Below are 25,470 nucleotides of genomic sequence, written 5' to 3' on the forward strand. Positions count from 1 at the left end.
TCACACATACACAACAGTCAACCACAGTTGATGGCTCTGCTTTCCAACTCCTCCCTTTATATTCCTACATCTACACACCAGTTAATTCCTGAGTGGATTTCAGACTTCCTTCAGCCTGTCTTGGCAAGATGTTTCAGAAGAGTTCAGCACTCTTCATATATTAAAGATGCAATGCATATTAAAATTTATACTGTGTCTTATATCTGCTTACCTAAACTTCAGTAGACTTTACTCCTAAACATCTGCTTTGGTCTGTAGACCTACACCCACTGGTGCTCATCTGGATTTTTACAGGCTAGATTTAATGTCCAAGAAGCTTAAATCAATTGGTTGGGAACTTAGATGAATAAACTGAAGCCAGTCAACAAAGAATAAATCTATGAGAAATTAAAATTTTAATATTTAATGTGGCCTGCCAAAATTTATTTTTTTAAAACTGGAAAGATAAAAGTTATTACAAACTGACTGTGATCATTATATACTGAATTTATAAAGCAGCATCTGCAAACAGCAACTTTAATGATAAACAGAAACATAAAGTTAACTTATTTTTCAGACAGCTCAAGATAAGCACACCTTCCTCAGCAATTTGTTTCTCTACTGAACTACTTTGTTGGGAAGTTTTTCTAGCAATCTGCCAAAATCTTGCAACATCATTTTGTATCTGGCTCTCTGGGATGATGGAGTTCAGATGTTAATCTTCTATCTGCTGCCTCCTCGGCTACTTGTAAGTGTTATTCTTTCTTCAATTATCTTTTGTCAAGGCTAAACCTACATCTCTCCCTTAATCTCTTCTGGTAAGACAGCTTCAATTCAATGTTGTCCTTCTAAAAGTAGTACTGATCCCAATTTGTCTTTCACAAGAGAACAAATTATCTTGGAATTATATATGAGTAGTATTTGTGATTATCTATAATTCTTCCTGGATTGTTTTCACATATATTATTACCAAGTCATGTATCCACCATCCCATAAATTTTCTTAAGTGTTCTTGTTTGCCTGTATTAAATTTCAGTCTGTTATTTCAACCTATTTCTTTATTGTATCAAAATCAGGTTGAATTTTTATTGCTTTCTACTCTATTTGCTATCACACCCCATTTTGCCGTCATCTACAAATTTGATAAAGTAGTGCTTGGTCAGAATCTTCCATCCTTTTCCACAAGCTATTAATTAAAATGTGTGAAATCCTAGGACTGAGCCCTCCAGCATCATTCACCTTTCTAAATGACAGCACCATTTCCAAGCACTCTTTCAAACCAGCAATGAGTCTGCCTAATAGACATGTCATCCAGCTGATAGTCATCTAGCTTGCTAATATATCTTGTCATCACTTCGAAGAAATCTAGATATGTTCCTGCAATATATTTAGGAAGTTACCCAAAGTGAAATGTGATTTCTTCCAAATAAATTCAGGCTGATTTTTAATGATCATTATACTGTACTTCAGATTCATATGCAATACATCTAGCCTGAAGATCCGAACTAATTCAAGATCACTTATTCTGTTTCCAACAAGCTCAAGGTAGAAAATTTCAATCAGGTCCTCACAGTTGCCCAGTGGAAAGCATATACTTTTCTCAAAACAGACTTAGCCAAAGAAGAAGTGGAGTAGTTTTGTTATTATTCTGTTATCATCTGCGTTGAGGAGCTATGCTTTAACTTCTGTTCTCTTGTTCGTATTTTGAACATATCTGAAAAAAAAACTTTTGTTATTAGCATTCTTCACTAAGCCTTAGGTCATTTTGATCCTTAGCTTTTCTGACATAAATTCTACAATTCTAGGCTATAAATATGCACTATTTCTTCATTCTGTTCCTCTTTCTTCATGCTCTGTTCCTCTTTCTAGTTTCCTATATATGTTCATCAAGATTTCCAGACTTTCTCTAAGCATATTGTGTAGCCACATTTCTTCTGCTATCTTCCTTCCCCTATATATGGACACACTCACGGGAAATGTTTGCTAACTCCCTTTTTAGAAACTCCCATCCTTCTTATCCATTAGCTTTTTCTAACATGTAATTCTAACAATCCTCATTCTAAGTTTATCAAAATTTACTTTTTTGAAGTCCAAGATGTTTTTGACTATACGGCGTTTAGTCCCTTAAAATCAATAAGACCAGCTTTATGTTATCATTTTAACAGCAGATGTTTCTCTCTCCTTTATATAAGATAAAGGAAACCAGAAGAGAAACATACTTCATGCCACTGCTTCTCTTTTGTGGGTACTATAAAAAAGGGCTAAGCCAAGCTTGATTGTCTTGAGATTGCCTACATTATGACTAACATCTATATACTACTAAAACGCTCATGTCTGTAACCTTTAACTGGGAGAAAGTGTATCATAGGCAACAATTTTTGAACGAAGGTACCTCAAATGGGTTAATTTAGAGAATGCACTCAAAATCTGGGAGTCATGATTCCTGTGGGATTGAAATTTGGCAAATTTGAGATTACTTCATTGCTGCTATGCTGCTACTCAGAGATTCAATAACTGATCCTGACTTAGACCTCTGGAGGCCATGTATACTAGCCCCTCTTGTGGCTGCTGGAGATCAGGTAGACCAGCCCTGCCCTAAACACTCCAGAGGTATGTAGATCCAATCCTATCACCGGATCCAGAGGGCAGTTTGCCATGGTCAAGACAGCAAGAAATTGGAAGTTGGTCACTCTTCCACTGCTTTTTGGCCCTTGGTCATCATGTTTCTCTGTTCAGGTAAGCAAATATCTCTGAAACGATGGTCCAACAGATTACGTGTTGTCTAGTCTAGTTTATAATAAAATGGTAATGCTTATTTAGATATTGTCTAATGCAGTGGTTCCCAACCTTTTTTAGACCCCGCACCCCTAGAACACTTCTGATATATTCTCGCACCCCTTACAAAAGTTTGAAATAATGGCAACAAATTATGCATATACACTATAATTTTGAAAACCCAAGTTTCCGCACTCCCTGTAATATTTTCTTGCACCCCAGGGATGCAAGTACCCCTGGTTGGGAACCCCTGGTCTAATGCTAAACACTGGGAGAGGAGAATAATTTAAAGTTTCACTTACTGGCCTCTTTTTGCCATGGGTTCCAAGTATTAAAGTATGCATATGATACATTGCCATCCATCAGGCTGACCCTCCTGACACATTCTAGTTTGTTTAACTGAGATGTACTGACCTCTTCCATCATGTTCTAGGAAAGAAAAAATGAACAGGCTCTGGTTCTTGTTTAGAATTGGCTTACAGAAGCTCCAATTCATATGGCAACTAAAACTGGGAATTTGAGGTGTCTCACTTTACTTGCTGAAAATTAGGCCAGCACTGAAAAACAGTTTGATTCCCCTTCGGTTCCTTAGGGCTTTTCACTATTTTTTGTAGCTATCTAGATTTGGAGAAAATGATTATTTCACCAAACTGCAAAGAATTCACCATGTATCGCTAGGGAGGCCATATTTTGATTGTACACTGTGGAACTAGATTATTTATACACTTCAAGCCTAACAGCACTAAAATGCTACTTGCTTCCAATAAAACATTATAGAGCAGTAATGGCAAATCTTTTAGAGACTGAGTGCCCAAACTGCAACCCCAAACCCACTTATTTATCACCGGGTGTCAGGTGGACATAGCCCACTGGGTGGGCGTGGCTGTGGTGGTCATGGCAGATTGGGTGGCTGTGGCCAATGTGGGTGTAATCACCTCGATGTTGCTCGTGGGGAGGGATGCCTGTGGGGGTCAGGCAGACTTGGGGGAGATCCAGGGGGTCTCTGCCAGGTGGGCGGTGGGCAGGAGGCTTGTCCTGTGGGGTGAGGCGAGGCAAGGCGAGGCAGGGTGGGGGTGCCATTGTCACAGGGCAAGGTGGGGCAGGGGCAGCTGCTGCCTGACACCATCAACCTCTGCACACAGAGGCCAGCGAGCGCATGGGTGCTGGGATGCATCCGGCCATGTGGGACCTCGGCAAGTTAGTGGGCAGCTGGTTGAAGAGGGACGGTTGCCATCTCCAGGGCATGGCCTGTCTGCCCACAGAGAGGGCTCTGAATGCTGCCTCTGGCACGCGTGCCATAGGTTCGCCACCACTGTTATAGAGGCTTATTACAGGTAGTCCTTGACTTACAACAGTTTGCTTAGTGACCATTCAAAGTTACGACAACACTAAAAAAGTGATTTATGGCCATTTTTCACAGTCATTGCGACATCCCCATGGTCACGTGATCAAAATTCAGATGCTTAGCAACTGATTCATATTTATGATGGTTGCAGTGTCCTGGGGTCATGTAATCATCGTTTGCAACTTTCTGACAAGTGAAAGCCAGAATCACCTAACATGACACCTGCAGTGATTCACTTAGAAATGTGGCAAGAAAGGTCGTAAAATGGGGCAAAATTCACTTAACAAATGTATCCTTTACCAACAGAAATTTGGGGCTCAGTTTTTATGTCACGTTGAGGATTACCTGTATTAATGCCTCAAAACTTTAGCATGTGTTTATTACAAGGGAATGAACATGTTCAAGGTAATGATTATCTGTTAAAAAAATAGGTACAATGCCCTCAGGTGAAGATCAACTTCTGGTGAAAGCAGCAATCAAAATTTGTTTTTATATGATATCATTGCATTTATCTAACAACTAATTTTTAGCTTGAAGCACTTAATTTTTAAATATGAATGTAAAGATAAACTACTCCCAGTTCTGTGGTTATAGCGCAAGAAAAAATTTCTCTTCCAGCCCAGTTAACTTGTCAGTGTTGTGGCTACTTTTGAATTTGTGATGTTGGAATGGTTCTTTTTATACATTTTATATTGTTCCCTTTTTATTGCTGGATGCTCATTAAAATCAGTAATGAAATAAAACAAACTATAAAAAAAAAGTAAACTGCTACCAACAAAATTTAAAAGTACCATGATTCTGCTGAGCACTGTAATCATATCTCCCAAGTTCTACTTCTCATTTGATTTTTAGATTGCTATTATTTCAGACAATATTTATCAAGTATAAATGGGGATTCCTGTATTTCTCCCTCATTATTGTTTGGTATTTGAGTCCCTCTTCCTTTCCATTTACAAGGATTCCTCCATTTAGGACAAGCCAAAAAGATTCCTTTTTTTTTTTTTGCAATTTGCTTATGCTCAGAGGGACTCTTGTCTTTACTGTCATCTTTGGCATTTGAGTTCCTCTCTCTTTCCATTTACAAGGTCACCTCTTCACACCACTCTTTCAGACTGTTTTCAAGACTATATCAAATGTTGTATACGCGTTTGGGAGAAGTATCTACTATTTTTTGAGTTGCTTGCTCTATTGTATTGCAGGGGTTGGAGGACGAGGACCGGCGTGCATCATGTCTGACTGGAGAATTCTGGGAATTGAAATCCAAACATCTGAATGTTGCAAAAGTTGAACCACAGGGCTCTAGAAAGAGCAACTCTTCTCTTCCGCTCAAGTGCCCGGTTGACGAGACTGAACACCCAATGATGAGCCTTTCATTCCTTTCGCTGTCCACGCCTCTCTGATAGCGTGCGCACATGCTCATTTACCCTCTTTCCCGCGGCCGTGAAAGAGAAGGAGGCGGGGCGATGGCAGGGCGTGGTTTTTGGACAAACGCTTGGTACCTGCGTTGCTAAGCGACGCGTGCTTGTCTCGCCTCTCTGCGACTACTCGCCGGAGGGCGCAATTCGCGATGGGCACCGCCGGTGAATCCAGTGAGTCACAATTCATGGGAATTGAATCGGGCGGGCTCATTTTGTTCCTTTCTTCTCTTTTTTATCCCTGCCCCTCCGCTTTTGTCAGCAATATAGTAACATGTTTCCTAGTAACGATTATCGAGAGGGCTTTAAAAAGCGAGAGCCCAACTGTTAACTCATGCGGTGCCCTAGTCCAGCTTTGATGAAAGGTGTGTGTGTCTGTGTGTGTATGTGACCCAGCGAGATCGTAATCATTTTTACTGCCCTTAGAAGAGCTCTGGCGATCTCGGACATCAGAGTACAGAAATATCCTGATGCAGTCACTCCGAAGGACTTCTTCCCTATCCTTTAGCCTTCCAGCTATGTTGGGCCATTTCTCCATCACTTCCAGCCCATCACCAAGGCCATGTTGCCTGAAGATTTTTAGATTTGATCCAGCATGGTCAAAGGGCTCCTTGCTGGGGGTCCCAGAGTAGACAAGCCTCATAATGACACAAAGGGTCACCATCAAAGGGCAGCTGGGAAGATGATGACCCCGGAGGAGGAACAGGTGTGTATTCTCTGGTATTGGTGCACCAGAACCAGTTTGGCATAGCGGCTCAGGAACTGGGCTGGAAATCAGGAGATTTGAGTTCTAGGCATGAAAGTCAGCTGGTTGACTTTGGGCTGGTTCCTCTCTCTCTGCTTGGCTTACCTCCGATATTTGTGGTTGTGGGGAAGAGGCAAGAAGATTAAACATGTTTGTCATCAAAACATTTCTGCCTAAAACTAGGCCAACACCTTGGTGTTGAGAACAAAATAAATTTTATGGAATGAAAGAATCAAATATGCTTAAAACTTTGAACATCTTTTCAGGTGTTTCTGGTTTCCATTTGTTAAGGTTTTTTCTGCCCAATAATATATGCATGTAATACTTGTGACTTATCCTTAGCAAGATTAGAGAGTGTACAACTATCTTCCTCTAATAAAGGACAAAATACTAGTCTTGCACAGATACCTTTCATTGCAGCCTAGGCGTCTAATCCAATGGAATACCCCATCAAACCGTGGTGAGACTCAGCTTCGCCTTGTAAGTAAAAAGCAATTTATGGTTGTATTCTGTTCCCCAAAAGAAATCTATCAGTCAGTTTCAGATGACATGCATTTGAATGGAAACATAATAAATAGAAGAATATGTAGATTTTGTGTAAAATAGCTCTTAGAATCACTAGGCAGATATGCCAAGGACTGGCTATAATGTGAAATTGGCAAAAACTGCTAAGTTTGTTTTTCCTCCACTGTTGCTCCTTCTTGAAAATCTTGTAATTCTAGAAATTATCTATAGTCAAAATTTTGGAAGTCAAGGAGTTTCCTCCTTTTTGTTCCAGTAATATACAATTAGAAGTCTCTGAATATACTGGGAAGAGCTTTGAGCCTCTGGAAGAGAGGTGAGATGTAATACAATGAATAAAAAATCAAAGTAGAATTGTATACTAGAGTTAAAAACAATGCATATTTTGCTGCAATCCATTAATCACAATTAGAATATAAGGCAACAATGTAGTAGTATGGGTGCTAAATTAAGAGCCAAGACACCCAGGCCCTTTCCTGGCATTCCTCATTTAGTGTACCGCCTGTGCTGGCTGTCAGAGGATGTCCCTGGCATCCCACCCACCCCATGGCACTTCCCATCCCTATGTTCCTTATCTGACATTCTGTTCATCCTACTTAACAACCCTCCAATTACATCACAGGAACTGCCAAGATTGCCATTACTAAACAATGACATTCCACTTTAGGACTGCATCATTTATGCAGGCAATCCTGGCCCCAATTGCCATCATTACCCAGGGACTACCTACGTATGGTCAGTTCTTTATCATCAGGAGTGTGGCTGAGTGCATTGGTTAAGTTTGGTTAACTTGTGACTAGTGGATCTGTTTTTAACCATGAATACTGCTTCTATATGTGTTGTTTTTTGTTTGTCTGGTTTTTTTGTGATTTTATATTTTAACACTGATAGCAATCCAGAATCATGAATTTGATGAATAAGTAAGTAAGTAAGTAAATATGCTTACCCAATGAGGTCAATGGGAAATAATTAAAATCAGTCCAAGAAGCAATTCTTTAAAAAAAAAAAACTGGTATCCTAAGGAAAATGGGAATTAAAGGGGAAGCAAGTAACCATTTCTCAAGCTTGAGAATGTTTCTCAGTTTTTATTACAGACTGGATTGGAATAATATAAAAGAGAAAAATGAAGCCGACCAGTGAACCTCTGCCTCGTGAACATAGTACTGAGACTGTTCTCCAGTGCATTTTAAAGGAATCCAGTAGTGAATTGGATAGTTTACAATGGCTATCCCGTCAAGGTAACAAACAATACACATTCTAGCTTTCACAGTTCTTCATTTTTTATCACGTGGTTGGGATAAAGTGAAGGGATACTTTCATAGTACTTGAATTATAAGAAGCCACACTCTTGTTTCCTGAACAAATGGAGGAATGAAATTACAGGAGCTATAAACAGACAGAACCTCTGCCAAGAAAAGGAAGAGAGCTTTTTGCAGTGTCATAGATTGTCTTTTTTAAAATGGCTGTTCTTTTTCTCAAGAAAGATAGAGGGATCATGCTGCTGACCTCTCTCTATAATATAAATGAGCTAATCTTCCAGGTAGGGAATCATGCTTTTTTCTCCCTCTTCTCTATTACTCGCAGCTAGAACAAAAACACTGCTCAGAAAATTCTGGGTAATTATTATACATGGGATAAAATTCTGGTTTAATTAAATAGCTAAACAAAGTAATAAAACCGTAGCAGTTAGATTTGATCCTTTTGATTTAGTTCTCAGTGTAAACCACCCTACATCTCTTCCTCTACTATATGCATAGCTCTGCAGGGTCAGACATATCTATAGCACCACAGGGCTTCTCAGCAAAGCATTGACCTTTTGTTGAGGAATTATATTTCATAGAATTTGTTTAGAAAATAATGGAATATACATCACTTCCCCCTTATGGTACTGCAGTTTATTTTGTAATACTTTCCTTCAACAAATAGAGGGACAGTTATATAAGTGGCAACACATTTGATAGAGTGTTGCTCTGTGTCTATTTTTTGTATTTTGACATGCAATTAACAACTATTGATGTAATCAATGACTTCAGGTTGTATTTCATTTGGAGGCTTTTTTCTTTTTGTTTCATTTCATTGTCAAGTTTACATTCAAATAATGTTAAAGTTTAGGCACCTAGTAAAGCAGAAAATCCAAGCTTCCTGGGTAAGATTCCTCTTGAAGGATTCCACCTACAAATATGGTATCCACGTAGTACAATGAATGATGGACTGCATTTGCATGTATATTTCCTGACAGATAATGCAATCAGCATTGAGAGTTGTAGCAAGTAAGGAGAGGGGAAATGTAACTCTTTTCTTTCCCAGCATGATCAGTATTTTCAAAACTAAGTAACCATCTGCATAGTTACATGTTGTGCTCAATTATCTTTGGATTGGGGCCATTTTCTTTCCCTACAGGATCTTGAAAAAAGCAGAGTTGAAGGAAAAAATAACAGAACTGAGATGTGAACTGAGCTTTTAACATGACTTTATTTAATACAATCAGGATGGCACCCCTAAATTGTGTCTACTTGCCGACTTAATCAAGTCACCAGGCCTCTGGATCCAACTCCTTGTATCCTCCTCACGCTACTTCTTCTGTTCATCCATCCCTCGTTATAAATGAGTTTAATTCACATCCACCTATAACTGACATGCAGCTTCAACAAATGCCTATGAAGAAAAAAATAAATTTTCTGGTCCAAAAAGCTTCTCCACATCTGCTTTATATGTTGATTATTTCATAAACAACCACAGCTGTGTCTCTGTTTTTAAACAGGGGCTTCTGATCATAGTTTTCTGCTTGCAAAGGCTGAAGAACTTCTGGAAAATCGAATCAAAGATGGGGAGCCACTGGCATATTTTCTCAAAGGGCAACTTTATTTTGAAGAGGTGAAACTGTACAACTTTTAAAAGAAAGTAAAGAATACTTGAGGGAGACAGCATCAAAAGCAAGGATTAAGGACAAGTTCAGATGCCAATATTTTAGAACTCATTTCCCCAATGTGGTACTCTCCAGAAACAGTAGCATTTATAATTCCCAACTCCACTGGTCCTACTAGCTGGGGAGTATGATATTTCCAACACAGTAGAATAGCTTCAAGCTTGAGAAAATAGTTGATTTTAGTGTAATTAAGAATATAGAAAATTACCCTACTGGCTTGGTTCACATAGTCCTGTATTTGATTTAGTATATCAGGCCTGTATGTCTTGTTCAATAAATATTGGTTGCAAATACTGGCAGACTGCTATGTGTGGTCTTAGTTTATGCATTCATATTCTAGCCCAGGAGCAGACAGCATATGGCACTGACTTATATTGCTAAAACTTTAGTTCCCAAGCATTCCCCACCATTTCTCATGCTTGCTTGGGTTGTTGGATGCTGCAAGGTTTGATTGACAATAGGAATCCAGAGTCACTAACAAAGAAAGGTTTGCACAACCACCTCTTTTTTAACACAGAAAAGTCAAAGATCTACTCAACAAACATGCCGACAAGGATGCTGCCGTTCATTTCATAGAAATCATGTAGAATGAGAACAATGGCCTAATTAGTCTGCGCTATTCATATAGCGGCCAAGGCGATTGGATGCTTGGGTGCAATAACAATCTCCTACTAATGTTCCCTAGCACCCAATAGAAAGAAGCATACTTTCTCCAACATAGTTTCCAGAATATCTTCTTCAGTAGAGAAATTTGCACATCTTATAGCAGATGCAGATCAAGAATTTGGATCCAAGCATTTTACTCTTTTGCAAGGTTTCCATCCAGGAACCTATTTGCTGTTAGGCTTTTGTTTATGTTCTGAGGAACTAAGGAATCAGGTATAAATATATCTTATAAGCATTTTCTTCTGAACATACTTACCTATCATTTCAGGTCCTACTATTGTTTGAATTTGATGAAATACTACTGTCCTTAATGCACTTAATTTCAAATTTCTAAGATGCTTAGTCACCCTTTTAATTATTTTAAATTAAGAATTTAGTATCTAGATAGGAATACTATTCTGAACGCTTCAGCAGTTTGTAAGATTTACTAGCTGATTTAATCCTAAATATTTGATTTTCTATGTGCCTGGTGCAGAAACGTTATGAAGACGCATTATTACAATTTGAACAAAACAAAGATTTTCAGTCCATGTATCAGTTGGGTGTAATGTACTACGATGGATTGGGAACTCCTCCAAATTCTGTAAGTTGTAACCAGAAAGTAAATATTCATTAATTTTCATAATTTATATACATACAAGTGATGGAAAAATTATGTGACCCCCCTGCTGATTTTGTACGTTTCCCCACTGACAAATGCTCAGTCTATAATTTTAATGGTAGGTTTAACAGTGAGACAGAATAATAACCAAAAAAATCCACAAAAACGCATTTCAAAAAAGTTATACATTGATTTAAGTAAGTATTTGACCCCTTCACAAAACATGACTTAGTACTTGGTGGCAAAACCCTTGCTGGCAATCACAGAGATCAAACGTTTCTTGTAGTTGGCCACCAGGTTTGCATACATCTCAGGAGGGATTTTGTCCCACTCCTCTTTGCAGATTCTTTCCAGTCATTAAGGTTCTGAGGCTGACGTTTGGCCTTCAGCTCCAAACCTTCAGCTCTCTCCACAGATTTTCTATGGGACTAAGGTCTGAAGATTGGCTAGGCCACTCCAGGACCTTAAATGTTCTTCTTGAGCCACTCCTTTGTTGCCTTGGCCATGTGTTTTGCATCATTGCCATGCTGAAATACCCATCCATGATCCATTTTCAATGCCCTGGCTGAGGGAAGAAGGATCTCACCCAAGATTTGACGGTACATGGCCCCGTCCATCATCCCTTTGATGTGGTGAAGTTGTCCTGTTCCCTTAGCAGAAAAACACCCCTAAAGCATAATGTTTCCATCTCATGTTTGACAGTGGGGTCTTGGCCATGGTGGAGAATCTGGAATCTGACTGATTGCTTCTGTGGACAGGTGTCTTTTATAGAGGTAACAAGCTGAGATTAGGAGCACTCCCTTTAAGAGAATGCTCCTAATCTCAGCTCGCTACCTATATAAAAGACACCTGGGAGCCAGAAATCTTGCTGATAGGGGATCAAATACTTATTTCACTCATTAAAATGCAAATCAATTTATAACTTTTTTGAAATTCATTTTTCTGGATTTTTTTGTTGTTATTCTGTCTTTCACTGTTAAAATAAACCTACCATTAAAATTATAGACTGATCATTTGTCAGTGGGCAAACATACAAAATCAGCAGGGGATCAAATAATTCTTTCTCTCAGTGTACATTTATTATTCAACAGTAGCACAAATTCTGAATAAGAAAAATGCAAAGGGGATGAAACAGCAAATCGTTTAATTCCATGGTTCAATATATGAAGTTCTCTCCTCTCATGGGAGGTAGCTACAAGTCTACAAGATATTGACTTGCCTATATGGCATCTGCAAAATACAAAACTACAATGACTGTGGGAATCTTCTGCATGAATAGTCCATTTTGACAACATGGGTTTGTCAAAAACATATCATGCCAAACAAATCTTATTTCATTCTTTGATAAAGTGACTAAATTAGTGGACTAGTGAAATGCAGTGGACATAGTATACTTGGATTTCAGTAAGGCATTTGACAAAGTAGGCCAAAACTTCTTAGTAAGCTAGAAAAATGTGGGACAGATAGCATCACCACTAGATGGATTTGTAATTTGCTGACAAATCATACTCGTGTGATCCCTGTAGGCACCTATCATGTGATCCCTGTAGGCACCTATCAGTTTAAATGAATGTCCATACAAGTGGTTTATGAAAATCTACGGAGGCAACCATCTCCAAAACATATAGGCCACACGACCTATGTTGGATCTGCCAAGGTATCTGTAAATTTGGAGTCAGGAATAGCAGAGGACAGATTTGAGATTGCTATTAATATGGAAGGTTTTCCCCAACTGGTTTAAGATGTTTTTCGTTAGGGCAGCAATAGCTTAATTTTCAGGGCCAAACCTTCATTATGATTTTCTGAACTGAAAAGTCCTTTTAATAAAAGAGTTCATTTATACAAAATTTCTTGCTTGTAATTATTCCTGAAAATTCTACTGCTTTTTAAGTGAAATAGCAATAGTACTTAGACTTATATATCTCTTCGTAGTGCTTTGCAGCATTCTCTAAGAGGTTTACAGAGTCAGCATATTGCCCCCAACAATCTGGGTCCTTATTTTACCGATCTTGGAAAGATGGAAGGCTGGTCAACCTTGAGCCGGTCAGAATCAAACTCCGGCTTATGTTTCACTTTAATGTTATGTTGCAAAACACCAAGTATCTCAGCTAGGCACACCTCCTCTGGGTTTCATCTCAATAGAAATTGCTGTTGGAATCATATCTCCATCAATTAAATGTTGTAACATTTCATCTCAAATATGAAACTTTCATGACTTGGTCCGGTATGCAAGTAGATTGCTTGTTCACAAGTGAGTCATATCCTGACATGATCACCTACTCTTTGCTTTGGTTCACCTGCAGAAGAAAGGAGTTGAATATATGAAGAAGATTCTAAATTCTGACTCTCCTAAAGCAAGACATTTAAAATTTGCTGCTGCATACAACCTTGGTCGAGCTTACTACGAAGGACACGGGACTCAATTTTCTGAAGAAGAAGCTGAAAGGTAACCTTCCTTTATAATGCATTCACGTATGGGCATATCAGCCTGACAATTTTGGAGCCAACTAGAAGGCGTTGTCTTACCTGAACGCCTTTTCTCAGTACGGAGATGGAAAATCCACCAATGGGTTTCTCTGTCTGCCTGCTCTTGAGACCAAGTAGCCAAACTTGACACGCCCCCTCTTGCTAGGAGATCCAGTCTTAACGAGGGCGAAAGTGGCTGAAGGTGGATGAGGTGTTGGCTCTCAATCCCTTAAATTCGGCCTAACTGACCTAAAGGGTGGGTGTGGATTCTCCATCTCCGTACTGAGAAAAGGCATTCAGGTAAGACAACGTCCCTTCTCCAGTACAGGAGATAGAGAATCCACCAATGGGACATACCAAAGCCTCACTGTCCCGATGGGTGGGAAACAGATAAGGCCGGAACAGTATCCCCAGAGACCACCTGCTGAAGGACCCTCTAACCAAAGGAGGCGTCCGCAGAAGTGAAACGGTCAATCCTGTAATGGCATACAAATGGGGAGGGCAAGGACCATGTCGCAGCCCTGCAAATCTCGATGGACACCTGAGTGGCCCATGCCACAGAGGTCACAGCACTGCAAGTGGAATGGGCAGTAAGATGACTTGGAGCCAGCAGGGAAGAGGACTGGTATGCCTCCGCGATACAAGCCCTGATCCACCTGCCAATAGTGCCAGCGGAAACCTTCTGTCCCAGAGAAGCCGGATGGAAGAAGATAAATAGAGCCTCAGATCGACAAAAAGGCTCCGTGCGCTTCATGTAATGCTGCAGTGGCCTGCGGATGTCCAGTGTGTGCCACTGCCGCTCCAAGTCATGGGAAGGATTGGGACAAAAATTTGGCAAAATGACTTCCTGTGCCCTATGGAAGAGCGAGCTGACCTTGGGCATGAAAGCGGGGTCCAGCCAAAGGACCACCCGATCGCTGTGAAAGATACAAAGGTCATTCCTGATTGAGAGGGTAGCCAGCTCAGAGATATGTCTGGCTGACGTGATAGTGATTAAGAACGCAACCTTAAGAGACAAGTTCCGCAACGGAATAGTAGCTATGGGCTCAAAAGGTGGTTTTGTTAGAGCTCGAAGCACACGAGGCAATTCCCAAGAGGGGTACCTGTGTACCACGGGAGGTCTGGTGTTGCACACACCCTTGATGAAGGCGTGAATCCTAGGATGAGCTAAGGGAACTGAATCCGCACAAGTGAGTAATGTTGACAGGGCCGCCACCTGTCTGCGAATAGTCGCAGGGGCCAGGCCTCTGTCCAGACCATCCAGAAAATAATCTATGATTTGAGGGGTGGTCAATTTTTATACATCCAGTTGTCGCCTTCTACACCAATGGCAAACATTTTTCCAAGTAGAATCATAAATGCGATTGGTCGCTGTGCTACGAGAGGCCTGAATCATGGTAAGTGCACGGGGGAAATAATTCTTGTGTCATGCTACGCTCAAGCACCAGACGGTCAACTGTAACCATTGAGGGTCCAGGTGTTGGAGGGTCCCCTGGTGTAAGGACACACGATGTGGAGGAATCTTCCACGGAGGAGACCGGGAAAGATTCACCAAGTCGGCAAACCACGGCCTCTGTGACCAGTACGGAGCCATGAGGATCACTTCCGCCTGCTCCTAGAGTAGTTTGCGGATGGTCGCCGGTATGAGTGGGAGGGGAGGGAAGGCGTAGAGAAGACCTTGTGGCCACAGGGTCCGCAAGGCGTCCATCCCCTCCGCCCCGGAAGAAAATAGCGGGAGTAGTACCTGGGGAGTTGGGCGTTGTCTGACGATGCGAACAGGTTGAGGATTGGATGGCCGAACCTGTGGGAGATCTCAGAGAACAGATCCGGATGCAACCCCCACTCCAAGGGGTCCACCGTAGAGCGACTCAAAAAGTCTGCCTGCTGGTTCTTGACCCCCGAGATGTGTTCGGCCCTGAGAGAGGCCAGGTTGGACTCTGCCCAGGAACCCAGGAATCGTGCTTCAGACATAAGGAACCTGGAGCCCCCCTGATGATTGACGTGTGCCTCGGAGGATCCTTCACTTGTCCATGAGAATCAGAACGTGACATTACCTGATTCAGTGCCTGAATTGGCGAAGAGCTAAGTGGATGGCCCTGAGCTCCAGCCAATTGATGTTGTGTCTCAAATCTGTGCGGGAACAGCAGCCCTGTGCAAACTGAGACTGTAGATGGGCTCCCCAACCGAATAGACTGGCATCCGTCGTTATGGTGATGCAGTCCGGTTCCTTGAAGGGTGATCCCTTGGTCATTGCTTGTGAGAACCACCAGCGCAGAGACCTGAGGATGTGAACCAGGAGCCTGCCCTGACGGTTGGATGCGCTGGCATTCACCCGCTGAAATAGGAGGAGGAACCATTGGAGGTCCCGCAAGTGGAGCCTGGCCCAAGGAACTACGGCTATGCAGGAAACCATCTTTCTCAGGAGCTGGGAGAGTAAGACCAGTGGAACGGTACGGTCCCTGTACACCCAACGAGCCAGATCCCTGATGCTGACCAATCGCTCTTGGGAGAGATAGACCATGCAGTTTGTGGTGTCTATGACAGCTCCCAGGTGCAGAAGCCTGAATGTAGGGAACCATCTGGCTTTTTTGAAAATTGACCGAGAAGCCATGTTGTTGGAGGACCTGAATGGTGTGTTTCAGGTCCGCCTGAGCTGCCTGGAAGGAGAATGCTTAAATCAGGATGTCGTCCAGGTAACACTGGACGCACATTGGTACCTTCCTCAAGTGGGCAGGATCTTGGTGAACACCCTGGGTGCTGATGAAAGGCCAAAAGGGAGGGCCTTGTACTGGAAATGACTGCCCCTGTTACAGAACCTGAGGAACCGCCAGTGAGCTGGATGGATAGGGATGTGAAGGTACGCTTCCATGAGGTCTATTGATGCCAGGAAGTCTCCCTGTCTGATGCCTCCCAGGATGGACTGGAGTGGTTGCATCTTGAACTTTTTGTAAGTGATGTAATAGTTTAGACCCTTGAAATCCAGAATCGCTGTCCATCCCCCAGAAGTCTGGGGAACCACAAAGAGGATGGAGTAGAATCTCCCTCCCTTGTGGTTCGGCGGTACCGGTTCTATGGCCTGAATCTCTAGAAGATGTTGAATGGCCTCCCACATGAGTCCTTTTTTGAGTGGATCCCGGGAAACGGGACATGCAATGAATTGGTCTGGGGGGCTGGCCAGAAATTCCAGGGATAGACCAAACTGGATGGTTTGCAAGACCCAGGTGTCCGTGGAAGTGAGTTCCCACTGATGGAAGAAGTGGGCCAGCCTTCCCCCAATGGGAAGTGTAGTGTAAAAGTCACTTGGACCTCCTGTAGGGGCATCCTACTCCTCAAAATGGCTGCTTAGATTGACTCTGCTGTCTGGACCGAAAGCCTGGCCTGTCATACGGACGGTCATATGACCTATCCTGTCTGGGTGTGTATGAGCGGGAAGGCTGAGTGACTGATGGGCCTGCCGCTGGCCGAAAGGATTGCCTGCAGAAATAGGAAGCAGGACGTTTGTCGGCCCGTTTGTTCAAATGGGCCATGACCTTCCACTTGTCCTTGTTCTCCACAAGGTACGGGGCCAGGGCCTCCCCAAAAAGATTATTGCCCAGATAGGGCGCAGTCGCGAGACGCCATTTGGCTTTGGCGTCAGCCTGCCAGTGTTTCAGCCAGAGCATCCTCCTGGCTGTAATGTTGGATGCTAGAGACCTAGAAGCAAAATTGACTGACTGAAGCATTGCGTCCACAGCATACTCGGTGGCCGCCACCATTTTGCTTAGGTTCTGATGGATCCAAATGATCTCAGCAGAGACCATGGCCTAAGCTGACGCAGCCATAAAAGAGTGGTACGCACAAAGAAGGACCCACAAGTGGCCGTTTTGATTGCCCATGCTGCTGATTGATGGGTCTTCCTGAAGGTCTGGTCCCACTTTCTGTCATCCGCTTTAAGCGCCTCCGACATGTCTCCAGCGACCGCAGTCTGGGATACCAGAGGAGTCCAGGCTTCGTCAACCTTGGGGACCTCCAGGGCATCAGTGAGGTCTGTGGAGGTGCTAAAAATCTTTTTGCCAGACCCGCTTATGGAAGGGAAGGAGGAAGGGGAGGCCCATTGTTTTTTGATCCCCTTGAGAAAAATAAAGGGACACGGAACTTGATGTTGGGCTGTCACCGTCTCAAAAAATATCAGATTTGGACTGGTGTCCGAAGTTGCCTGCGGCTGGGGAAACTGATCGGACCCTATATTTGCCGTTGAAATGGCTTTGCGAAGGAGGGGAAGAAAGAGGGCAGGATTGAACAGGCCTCCTGATGGGGAGGGTTCAGGTGGAAGTTCCTCCTCCTCTGATAAATTAAATTCTGGCTGTTCCTTGCCTTGCGGCAATGAGTAACCGCTTACGGAGGAGTGTGCAGATGTGGGTTCCTGAGGAATAGGAAATCCCATGGAGGGAACATAAGATGGCATGGTTGATGTGGAAGCCCCTTGTCCACACGGATGAAAAGACCTTTCCGCTAGGGCGCGTTCCACAACCTTGGATAGTAAGGCCTCAAGACAGCCGTCAGAGAAAATGTCTCCAATGTCTGGCCCCGAGTCCTGTGGCTGTAGGGGTAAAGGTGGCCTCTGGGGCTGAGCCTGAGGTAATTATTGTCTGTTGAGCCAATACAGAAGGGGAGCTGAGTGTGGCAGGCGTCCCTGTGAGAGACCACACATCTTGGGCCGAGGTTGAAGGGCCTAAAGGAAGGTCAAATTCAGGAACCGCCATTTGATCCATCTCTAATCCAGCCTGTCTCTGCACTCTGGAGAACTCCTTCTCCAGAGCCTGGTGCCTACGGCTGGCTTGCTTTTCCACCAACTTGGAAGGCTTCTTGAGAGTGGTCTTAGCCTTAGATTTGGGCTTGCCTGCTGCCTCCTATTTAGAGGATTGTGCCGGCCGTAACTAGATGATGGGGAGGCGGTGCTCATAGGTTGAGGCATCGTTGTATCCTCCATCCTTGTTGAGCAGCCTCAGGGAAACTGAGACGAAGCTCTGGCTGGCAAGCTGTTGGCGGAAGTGAAATTGGAACAAGTAACAAATCTGCTCCCCTGACCACCTGACCAGAAAAAAATTCTATCTGGGCTTTGGTCATGACAATTGAGTCAGATGCCGAAGGCACGGTTGGGGACCCGCTCTGGGCTCCGCGCGGAGGCCTTAGGTGGCCAGTCAATGTGCACCAGACAAAAAGGAAAAACCCCAATGAGGGCGCAGAGGACCTGAAAGAAAAAAATATCCTGGCAAGGAAGGATCAGGCTCAATTGGCGGCTACACAATTTGTATGTATTGCAGAAGGTGATGTTTTAATGTACCAGGAAGTCACTGGGTTGGTGAATCTGGATTAGTTCATATTCAATAGCACAATACACATTGTTATGAGCTAGATGGCACTCTAAATGGCTGGGTTACTTTGAGTAGGCCTCATTGGGCCTAAAGAAGCTCCAACGTGGCATTCAAGATGGTGGCCGCAGGAAGCGATCTAGTTAACTATGCCTAGAGGAGTGCAGTGAAATTGGAAATTAAGTACTAAAAGGGGCTGTATAAGGTAAGTCATGAAAGGGGCAGAGTGCTGAGAGGGCCGAAGAAAGGCCGTTCGCAGCTCTTCGCCTGGATCGGCAGCCCCAAAATGGCGGCCGCAACTCGTTCTCTGCTGAGAATGGTCTCCACGGCCTCAAAATCAAAAATCCAGATGGCTGGGGCGATCGCAATAGCAGCGGTAGACGCTGCGCCAAAATTGCGCCCAGCGATCTTACTTCCGAATGGCAGGCAAGAGAGGAGGTGAATCGGACTTTGTTGCCTTTGTCGGCAACCAAAATGGCGTCCGCAATTGATTCCAGCAGCCGGAGGTGAGTCCGGAGGCCCTGAATTGAATCTCCAATTTTAGACCAGCAGTCTGAAAGAGCACTCAGTAGTTTAAAGAAAAGGAGAAAAAAGGAGAAAAAAGGGAGGGGGAGAAAGAACGATGTCCCAAGCAGCCCGTTTAGAAATTTTCCCCAGAGCCCTGGGGAAAGAAAGAAAGCTGCAGAAAACTCCCCCCCCCTTACAGTCCTCAAATCTGTGATTTGAGGTAGCACTGATCCCAGTGCTATAGGAAAATTAAGGGAGGATTCTAAATTAGTATTTAGTTAATTTTTGAGGGAAAAGAATTCACCAATGGATTTCTAACCTGCTATCTGCTGAGAGCCAAACCTGATACGTCTTCAAGAGCTGAGACCAAGTTAAGACTGGATCTCCTAGCAAGAGGGAGTTTGGCTACTTGGTCTCAAGAGCAGGCAGACAGAGAAAACCCATTGGTGTATTCTCCATCTCCTGTACTGGAGAATAATATAGTCTGAGCCATGATTTCAACACAATGGACTAATGCAGTGATGGCAAACCTTTTAGAGACCGAGTGCCCAAACTGCAACCCAAAACCCACTTTTGCATCGCTGAGTGCTAGGTGAGTGTGGCCCATTGGGTGAGCGTGGCCCATTGGCTGGGTGTGGGCCAGTTGGGTAGGCATGGCCAATTGGATGGGTGTGACTGCGGTGGTAACGGCACACTGGGTGGGACTAAAAAGTTCAATCAATTTCAAGTTTGCAAAATCTTTTTCCCGCAAAAAGTTGAAATTTATTGACTGAACCTTTTTTTTTCTGCACACGGCGGTGGAGGCCTAAAGCGAAAAAGTTTTATAAAACCCAGCTGAAGGCCTAAGACTGGGGCGACGGCACATGTGTCCACAGAGAGGGCTCTGAGTGCTGCCTCTGGCACCCGTGCCATAGGTTCGCCACCACTGGACTAATGCATGGATAAGGGACTTGTGGTTCTCCCAGTGATGTTGAACTACAACATCCAAAATGCTTTAGCATTGGTTATGCTGGATGGGACTACTTAGTTACAGTTTGATGGTTTTTGAAGAACTGTGTACAGTAAGTTTCACAACATCTGAGAAACTTCCACACAGCTATGAATGAAAATAATCCATCAACGTTACTATTGTTTTCTAGATTATGGCTTTTTGCTGCAGACCATGGGAACCCAAAAGCAAGTGTAAAGGCTCAGAGTACACTTGGAATGCTGTATTCAGCACATGCTAAGGATCTTAAAAAGGTAGCTTTTACTTTGGGGTAGTTTTATTCCAAGCCCTGCATTCAACTGGCCAAATAGAGTCTCTTTCCATTTGGAAATGACAAAAAAGAGGCAGCAAGACGAGAACAGAGACCCAATGTTATATAGTGATTAAGGAGTTGGACCAGGACTGGGGAAACCCAGTCTACCATCAGCTACAGAATCTCACTGGATGATTTAGGGCCAAAGGCTCAAACAACATTCTTGAGGGATCTTATCTATTGGCTAAAAAAATAATACTATATTCCACTGTTGTATTAAAACCTAAGCAAAATAGCTGGCAGCCTGGAAATAGAAATATACATATAAAGAATAAAGCATTTATTTTAAATTGGAAATTATGGTGTCTCATTTTTCACTCCAGAATAATGAAATGTAGGATTATTTCCTATCTAAATAGCACAGGCAACTGCTGAAGAATGTCAGTTACATACACAGTATCTCTGCCAGTTTGAAGATCGACAATCTTCATATTTTTGGGTAGCTAGAGAGGTTCTTCCTAAACACAAAGCATAATCCTTAACTCTGCATCTATCAGTCCACATAGCCTCAATATAGCAAAGATCTCTTTCTTCTTCCTGCCCAAATGATTTTTGGAAAGTTGTTTTTCTGCAGGCATTCTTTTGGCATTCAGAAGCTTGTGGGAACGGAAGCTTGGAATCGCAAGGCATCCTTGGGATTATGTATCTTCACGGACATGGCATACATCAAAACCTGAAGGCTGCTTTGGAGTGCCTCAATCAGGCATCGCATCGAGGAAATGTCTATGCTAAAGGCCATTTGGTGGAATATTATTACAAAAGAAAATTTTTTATAAAAGCGGCCGAGTTTGCCAAAAGGTGAATTCATTTTAGTTTGTTCTTCAAGGGGAAGCTAACTGAGAAAAAGAAAGCATAAAACAAATTCACCAGTATTTATGTGGGTAGACAAGGGCAAGAGGTCAGCATATGTATTTCAGATGCTTTGTGATACATACATTATTTAAAAATAATGCATTATTAAAAATAAATAACATTTTGAAATCTTTCCTGTTGTGGCTTTTAAAGTCCTCAGGCACAAAGATTTTTATGCAAGAGCTTTTTCTATCTATGAGCAATTAGTAATTGCTATGCTTGTACACTACATTAATTCTGGATATAGTTTGTGACTGTATAAAAACTTTCTTAAGTACAGGCAGTCTTTGACCTTACGATTCGTTTAGTGACCATTTGACATTACGATAGTACTGAACAAATGGTGGCTATGGCCAGTTCTTGGAGATTCTGCCATCTGAATACCTCCATAGTCACCTGATCACAGTCTGGGTGCTTGACAACTTATTACTGGTGGCAGCACCTGTGATCACGTGATCATCATTTGCAGCTTCTCTGCTTTTTAATGTAATGTCATTGAGAGCTTTCAAAACAAGAATAAAAATTAATACAATCTAAAATAAAGAAGGAAAAATAAAATGAAGAATTAAAAAAAATTCTAACGTGTGAAAAGGAAAACAAATAGAAAAAAAAGATAAAGTGGCTCCTGATCTTGTTACAGTAATTGTAAAGTACAATTGTATATTTACCTCTAAGTTACCTGGTGACTCTCTTCTTTCTACAATGTATCCTATCTGTCAAAATCATAGATCATAAGTCGCTCTACAAGGGGCCATCCTTTAATAGCATCCAAAAGCTTCAGATGGTATTGAATGTAGTGGCAGGTTACAAGTCTACTCCACAAGCTGCATTGACAGCTAGTTTCCTACCAGGTCTAGTTCAAGATGCTGGTTGGTTGCTTGGTTATATCTATCTATCTATCTATCTATCTATCTATCTATCTATCTATCTATCTATCTATCTATCTATCTATCTATCTATCTATCTATCTATTAAATTTATTTGCCATCTATTTCAGTGGGGCTACTCTGCTTGCAATAATAAAGGAAGAAAATGAAAAGAATGTAAATAGAACAAACCAACAAATATACTGTATATCTTTTCTCTAATAAAACATGTTAATTTGGCCATATCAGCAAGTTTTATGTTCACGAACTATTTCTGCGCTATAGATATTGCCAATAATCTTGCTGTATCATTTATAAAAACAAAGTTACATGTCATTTTCCCAACTTTTTATTCTTCAATCCCAAGTCAATGGGGAATCCTAACACACTTCCCCAGCAGGGAAGATTGCAAGTTGGTGGGTAAGTCTCTCCCACCTGCGCACCCCTCCCCATCCCCCCTGCACTTGTACCACTCGGGCCACTCACACTTTTTCCCCAACCTTCACTGCACTTTCCCTCTCACCCTTGTACACCTGCCTTGACCTGTGCTGCCTCTCTTGCATTCCCCTGTACCTTCCCCAACCCATGCAATACCGCTCTTACACCCTCAAACTGTCTCTGACCCATGCTGTGTCTTTGCTCACCATCTCTGACCTTGCCAGGCTTCCCTTGTACCTTCACACCCCACCCTCCCCAACATGTGCATCTCATGAACGCTGTACCCCCAAGTCCTCTCCCTTTATCCCCTACCTGGAAGCAGCCACTTAACTTCCTGCCTGGAACTTGCAACTTCCTGCTGAGTTCCCCATTGCGCTTGGGTGTGGAAAGCAGGAAGTTGCTTCACCTAACAACTGTGGGAATTCAATTAATGACTGCAACTGGGACTATAGGGATTGCCATCATTAGGCAACATGGTTGTGCTTTACCGATGCATCACTTAAAGACAGCAATTCCAGTCCAATTGCTGTCATAAGTTGAGGACTACCTGTATGTGAACTTAGGGCTTATAAACTACTGGCACATTTTATACAAAAAGTCTCGTCTTTGGCAAAATTGTTCTTAGTAATTATTTGAATTATTCTTTCGTGTTCTGAAGTTACTCATTTTTTACCCTATGGTATATGTCCAAATAGAGTAACAGAAAATGACAATGTTGAAAAGATAGCAGAGGAAACAGATTGTCTTCCTTTTTACATAAGCAGAGGACTTGCAATGGCTTCTTTCTACTTGGCCAGATGCCTCCATCTTGGCCGAGGAACCCAACAAGATATAGCAGCAGCTAAAAATTATTATTCTAAGGTAAGAAAGGGGTGACTCTATCTTTTTAATTGGATGTGAGCTTACTTTCTTAAGTTTACTGTTAGGCTTATGTGTAATATATGAAACAGAATTATACATGAAAATTAAACAGTTTATAAAATATCTGAAAAGAACAAAAACATTATCAGATTGACTTAACTTGAGACAAGTTAGGTTTGTGCCCCATTTGTTGTTTACTTCCACTTGATGTGAAAGATTTCAAAGCCAACTTTAAGATAGATGATACAGTCATAATCATACAGATGCTAAATAGATCCTCTTACTATTCATGTGATTATCCAAGGCATGTATACTCTGCAGCCTGCACTCTTGCTGCTTTGAAGGACATAATAATCTTAAGTGTGGAGAATACCAGTTTCCGAGTAAGTCTACCATATTTCCAGGTTCATATGCTCCCTGCCTTCTCCACTTCCGTTTTTTAGATTAATTAAAGTTTATGGAAGCTTCACTTGTTAATATTAAGTAAAATTATTGGGAACAAATTAGTTTTATGAGCTATGGCCTGGAGCTAGCTGGTTTCTAGCTTCAGGCCATAGTAACTATAGTTAACATCACTTACTTTTTCTTCAAGCTCAGACCAAATGGCAAGCTGCAAATACTCAAAAATGAAGTGAAAGCATTTGAATTTCTTGACAGCTATATTGGAGGAATGTGCTAACTTAGGTCAAGCTATGTTTTAGTAGTATTCTTGACTCAGTCCCCTGTTTGTGTTTCAATTTTTTTAAAAATTAAGTACCTTGTGACTGAGATTGGACATTTTCTGTGGAATAAATGTGAACATCCTCTATAAATAATCACTCTTTTTCTTTTACAAATATCAAATAAAATAACCAATTGCCAATTTTCATTTTAACAACAGCAATAATGCAGTGAATTTATAATCCAAGAATAGTAATAATGATGCTTTTAATATTATTAAACAACATGTGCCTATCCTAGGTTCTTGGGAAGGATTTGATAAGTGGACAAAAATGAAAAATCCAGTCTAAACATCTGGCAAATATAGAGTTCAGTTTAACTTTTTTCCATGATATATTTTCCATATGGGAAAGCTACTTTGCCATCAGTTTATCTTGAGAGATTTTTTAAAAAAGGAAACAGAAGATTAAGGAGATCAAAAATGTATTTTTAGTTTAACGATTTAACCCAAAGAAGCTTAGGAAACAATATCTACTAGCACAGTGAGCTTGTACAATACACACAAGATCAATTCTATTTTTTAAAATATATTTTTCTGTTTTTAAAGGCATGTCGATTGGATCCTGCTGTAGCTGCTGATCTTGAGCTGACTGCTAATCATGGGAGAATTTAGAATATTATTCTGCTGAATCTGAGGAACACATTTCTTTTAGCTTCTGATTAATATGAACAAACTTCTTTTGTCTCCCTTTTCTTCAATCAGAGTAATGCATATAAATTCCCTTCAGTAAAGTTATAACCATTACTTTGTAAAACTATTCTTTAATTCTGTTAATATAATAAAAGTTGACTGATAATCATTGAGTACATTTCTGAAGGCATTTGCAATTAGCTATCCATGATTAAGACGGTGTGTTATGTCAGTACTCTGCCTTACATAATATTTCCTTGTTATCTTTTGTAGTTATAGTGGAGAAAGGTTGGCTAGCGTCTCAGAAGAAAAAGAAAGCATCTAGTTCTTGCCTTAAGTACAAATTCTGCCATAATCATGAGGTTTAGAGAATGCAATTCTCTTGGGTTTCTCAAAACTGATTTCAAACAAGATCATTTCTATATAGAATGAGATAAGGGATAAGAAGAAAGCATAAAAACACTTCAAGAAAACAAACCTATACATTCATTAACCTATACCAG

General features: G+C 41.7%; 2 protein-coding genes across 17 annotated transcripts in view; one reads left to right on the top strand and one right to left on the bottom strand.

The window, feature by feature from the left end:
* Positions 1-592: 592 nt before the first annotated feature.
* Positions 593-25,133, top strand: LOC120302415 (LRP2 binding protein). 15 transcript variants are annotated; one of them, XM_039330772.1, is made up of 12 exons: positions 593-727; positions 5,299-5,688; positions 5,941-6,220; positions 6,680-6,739; positions 7,864-8,019; positions 9,543-9,655; positions 10,849-10,956; positions 13,278-13,420; positions 20,438-20,540; positions 21,174-21,397; positions 23,451-23,616; positions 24,884-25,133. In XM_039330772.1, exons 5-12 carry the CDS (start codon positions 7,905-7,907, stop codon positions 24,947-24,949), a joined length of 1,038 nt encoding a protein of 345 aa, XP_039186706.1. In that variant the 5' UTR covers positions 593-727; positions 5,299-5,688; positions 5,941-6,220; positions 6,680-6,739; positions 7,864-7,904; the 3' UTR covers positions 24,950-25,133. The 15 variants fall into 15 exon arrangements, with proteins under 15 accessions (XP_039186706.1, XP_039186710.1, XP_039186717.1 ...); XM_039330776.1 differs by lacking the exon at positions 5,941-6,220 and adding an exon at positions 7,038-7,097; XM_039330783.1 differs by lacking the exon at positions 5,941-6,220 and adding an exon at positions 7,038-7,097 and having other exon boundaries at positions 7,876-8,019.
* The window catches only part of SNX25 (sorting nexin 25), a 75,412-nt gene continuing 59,176 nt past the window's right edge, over positions 9,235-25,470 (bottom strand). Inside the window, exon 20 of one of the 2 annotated variants that reach the window (XM_039330769.1) lies at positions 9,235-9,436. The gene's annotated coding sequence lies outside the window, so the exon portion shown is untranslated. Of the gene's footprint in view, positions 9,437-11,980; positions 13,272-25,470 lie in introns of those variants that run through there. The other variant, XM_039330768.1, reaches the window with a different exon arrangement.

The sequence above is a fragment of the Crotalus tigris genome, unplaced genomic scaffold (assembly GCF_016545835.1).
Source record: "Crotalus tigris isolate CLP2741 ecotype Arizona unplaced genomic scaffold, ASM1654583v1 scf7180000024432.2438137, whole genome shotgun sequence".
NCBI classification, from domain to species: Eukaryota; Metazoa; Chordata; class Lepidosauria; order Squamata; family Viperidae; genus Crotalus; species Crotalus tigris.

Excerpts from the sequence above, each read along its gene's own strand:
- LOC120302415 (XM_039330772.1), top strand. The coding sequence starts at position 7,905 with ATGAAGCCGACCAGTGAACCTCTGCCTCGTGAACATAGTACTGAGACT. Across the intron at positions 20,541-21,173 it reads ATGCTAAGGATCTTAAAAAG|GCATTCTTTTGGCATTCAGA; the intron begins GTAGCTTTTACT and ends GTTTTTCTGCAG. Across the intron at positions 21,398-23,450 it reads GCGGCCGAGTTTGCCAAAAG|AGTAACAGAAAATGACAATG; the intron begins GTGAATTCATTT and ends ATGTCCAAATAG.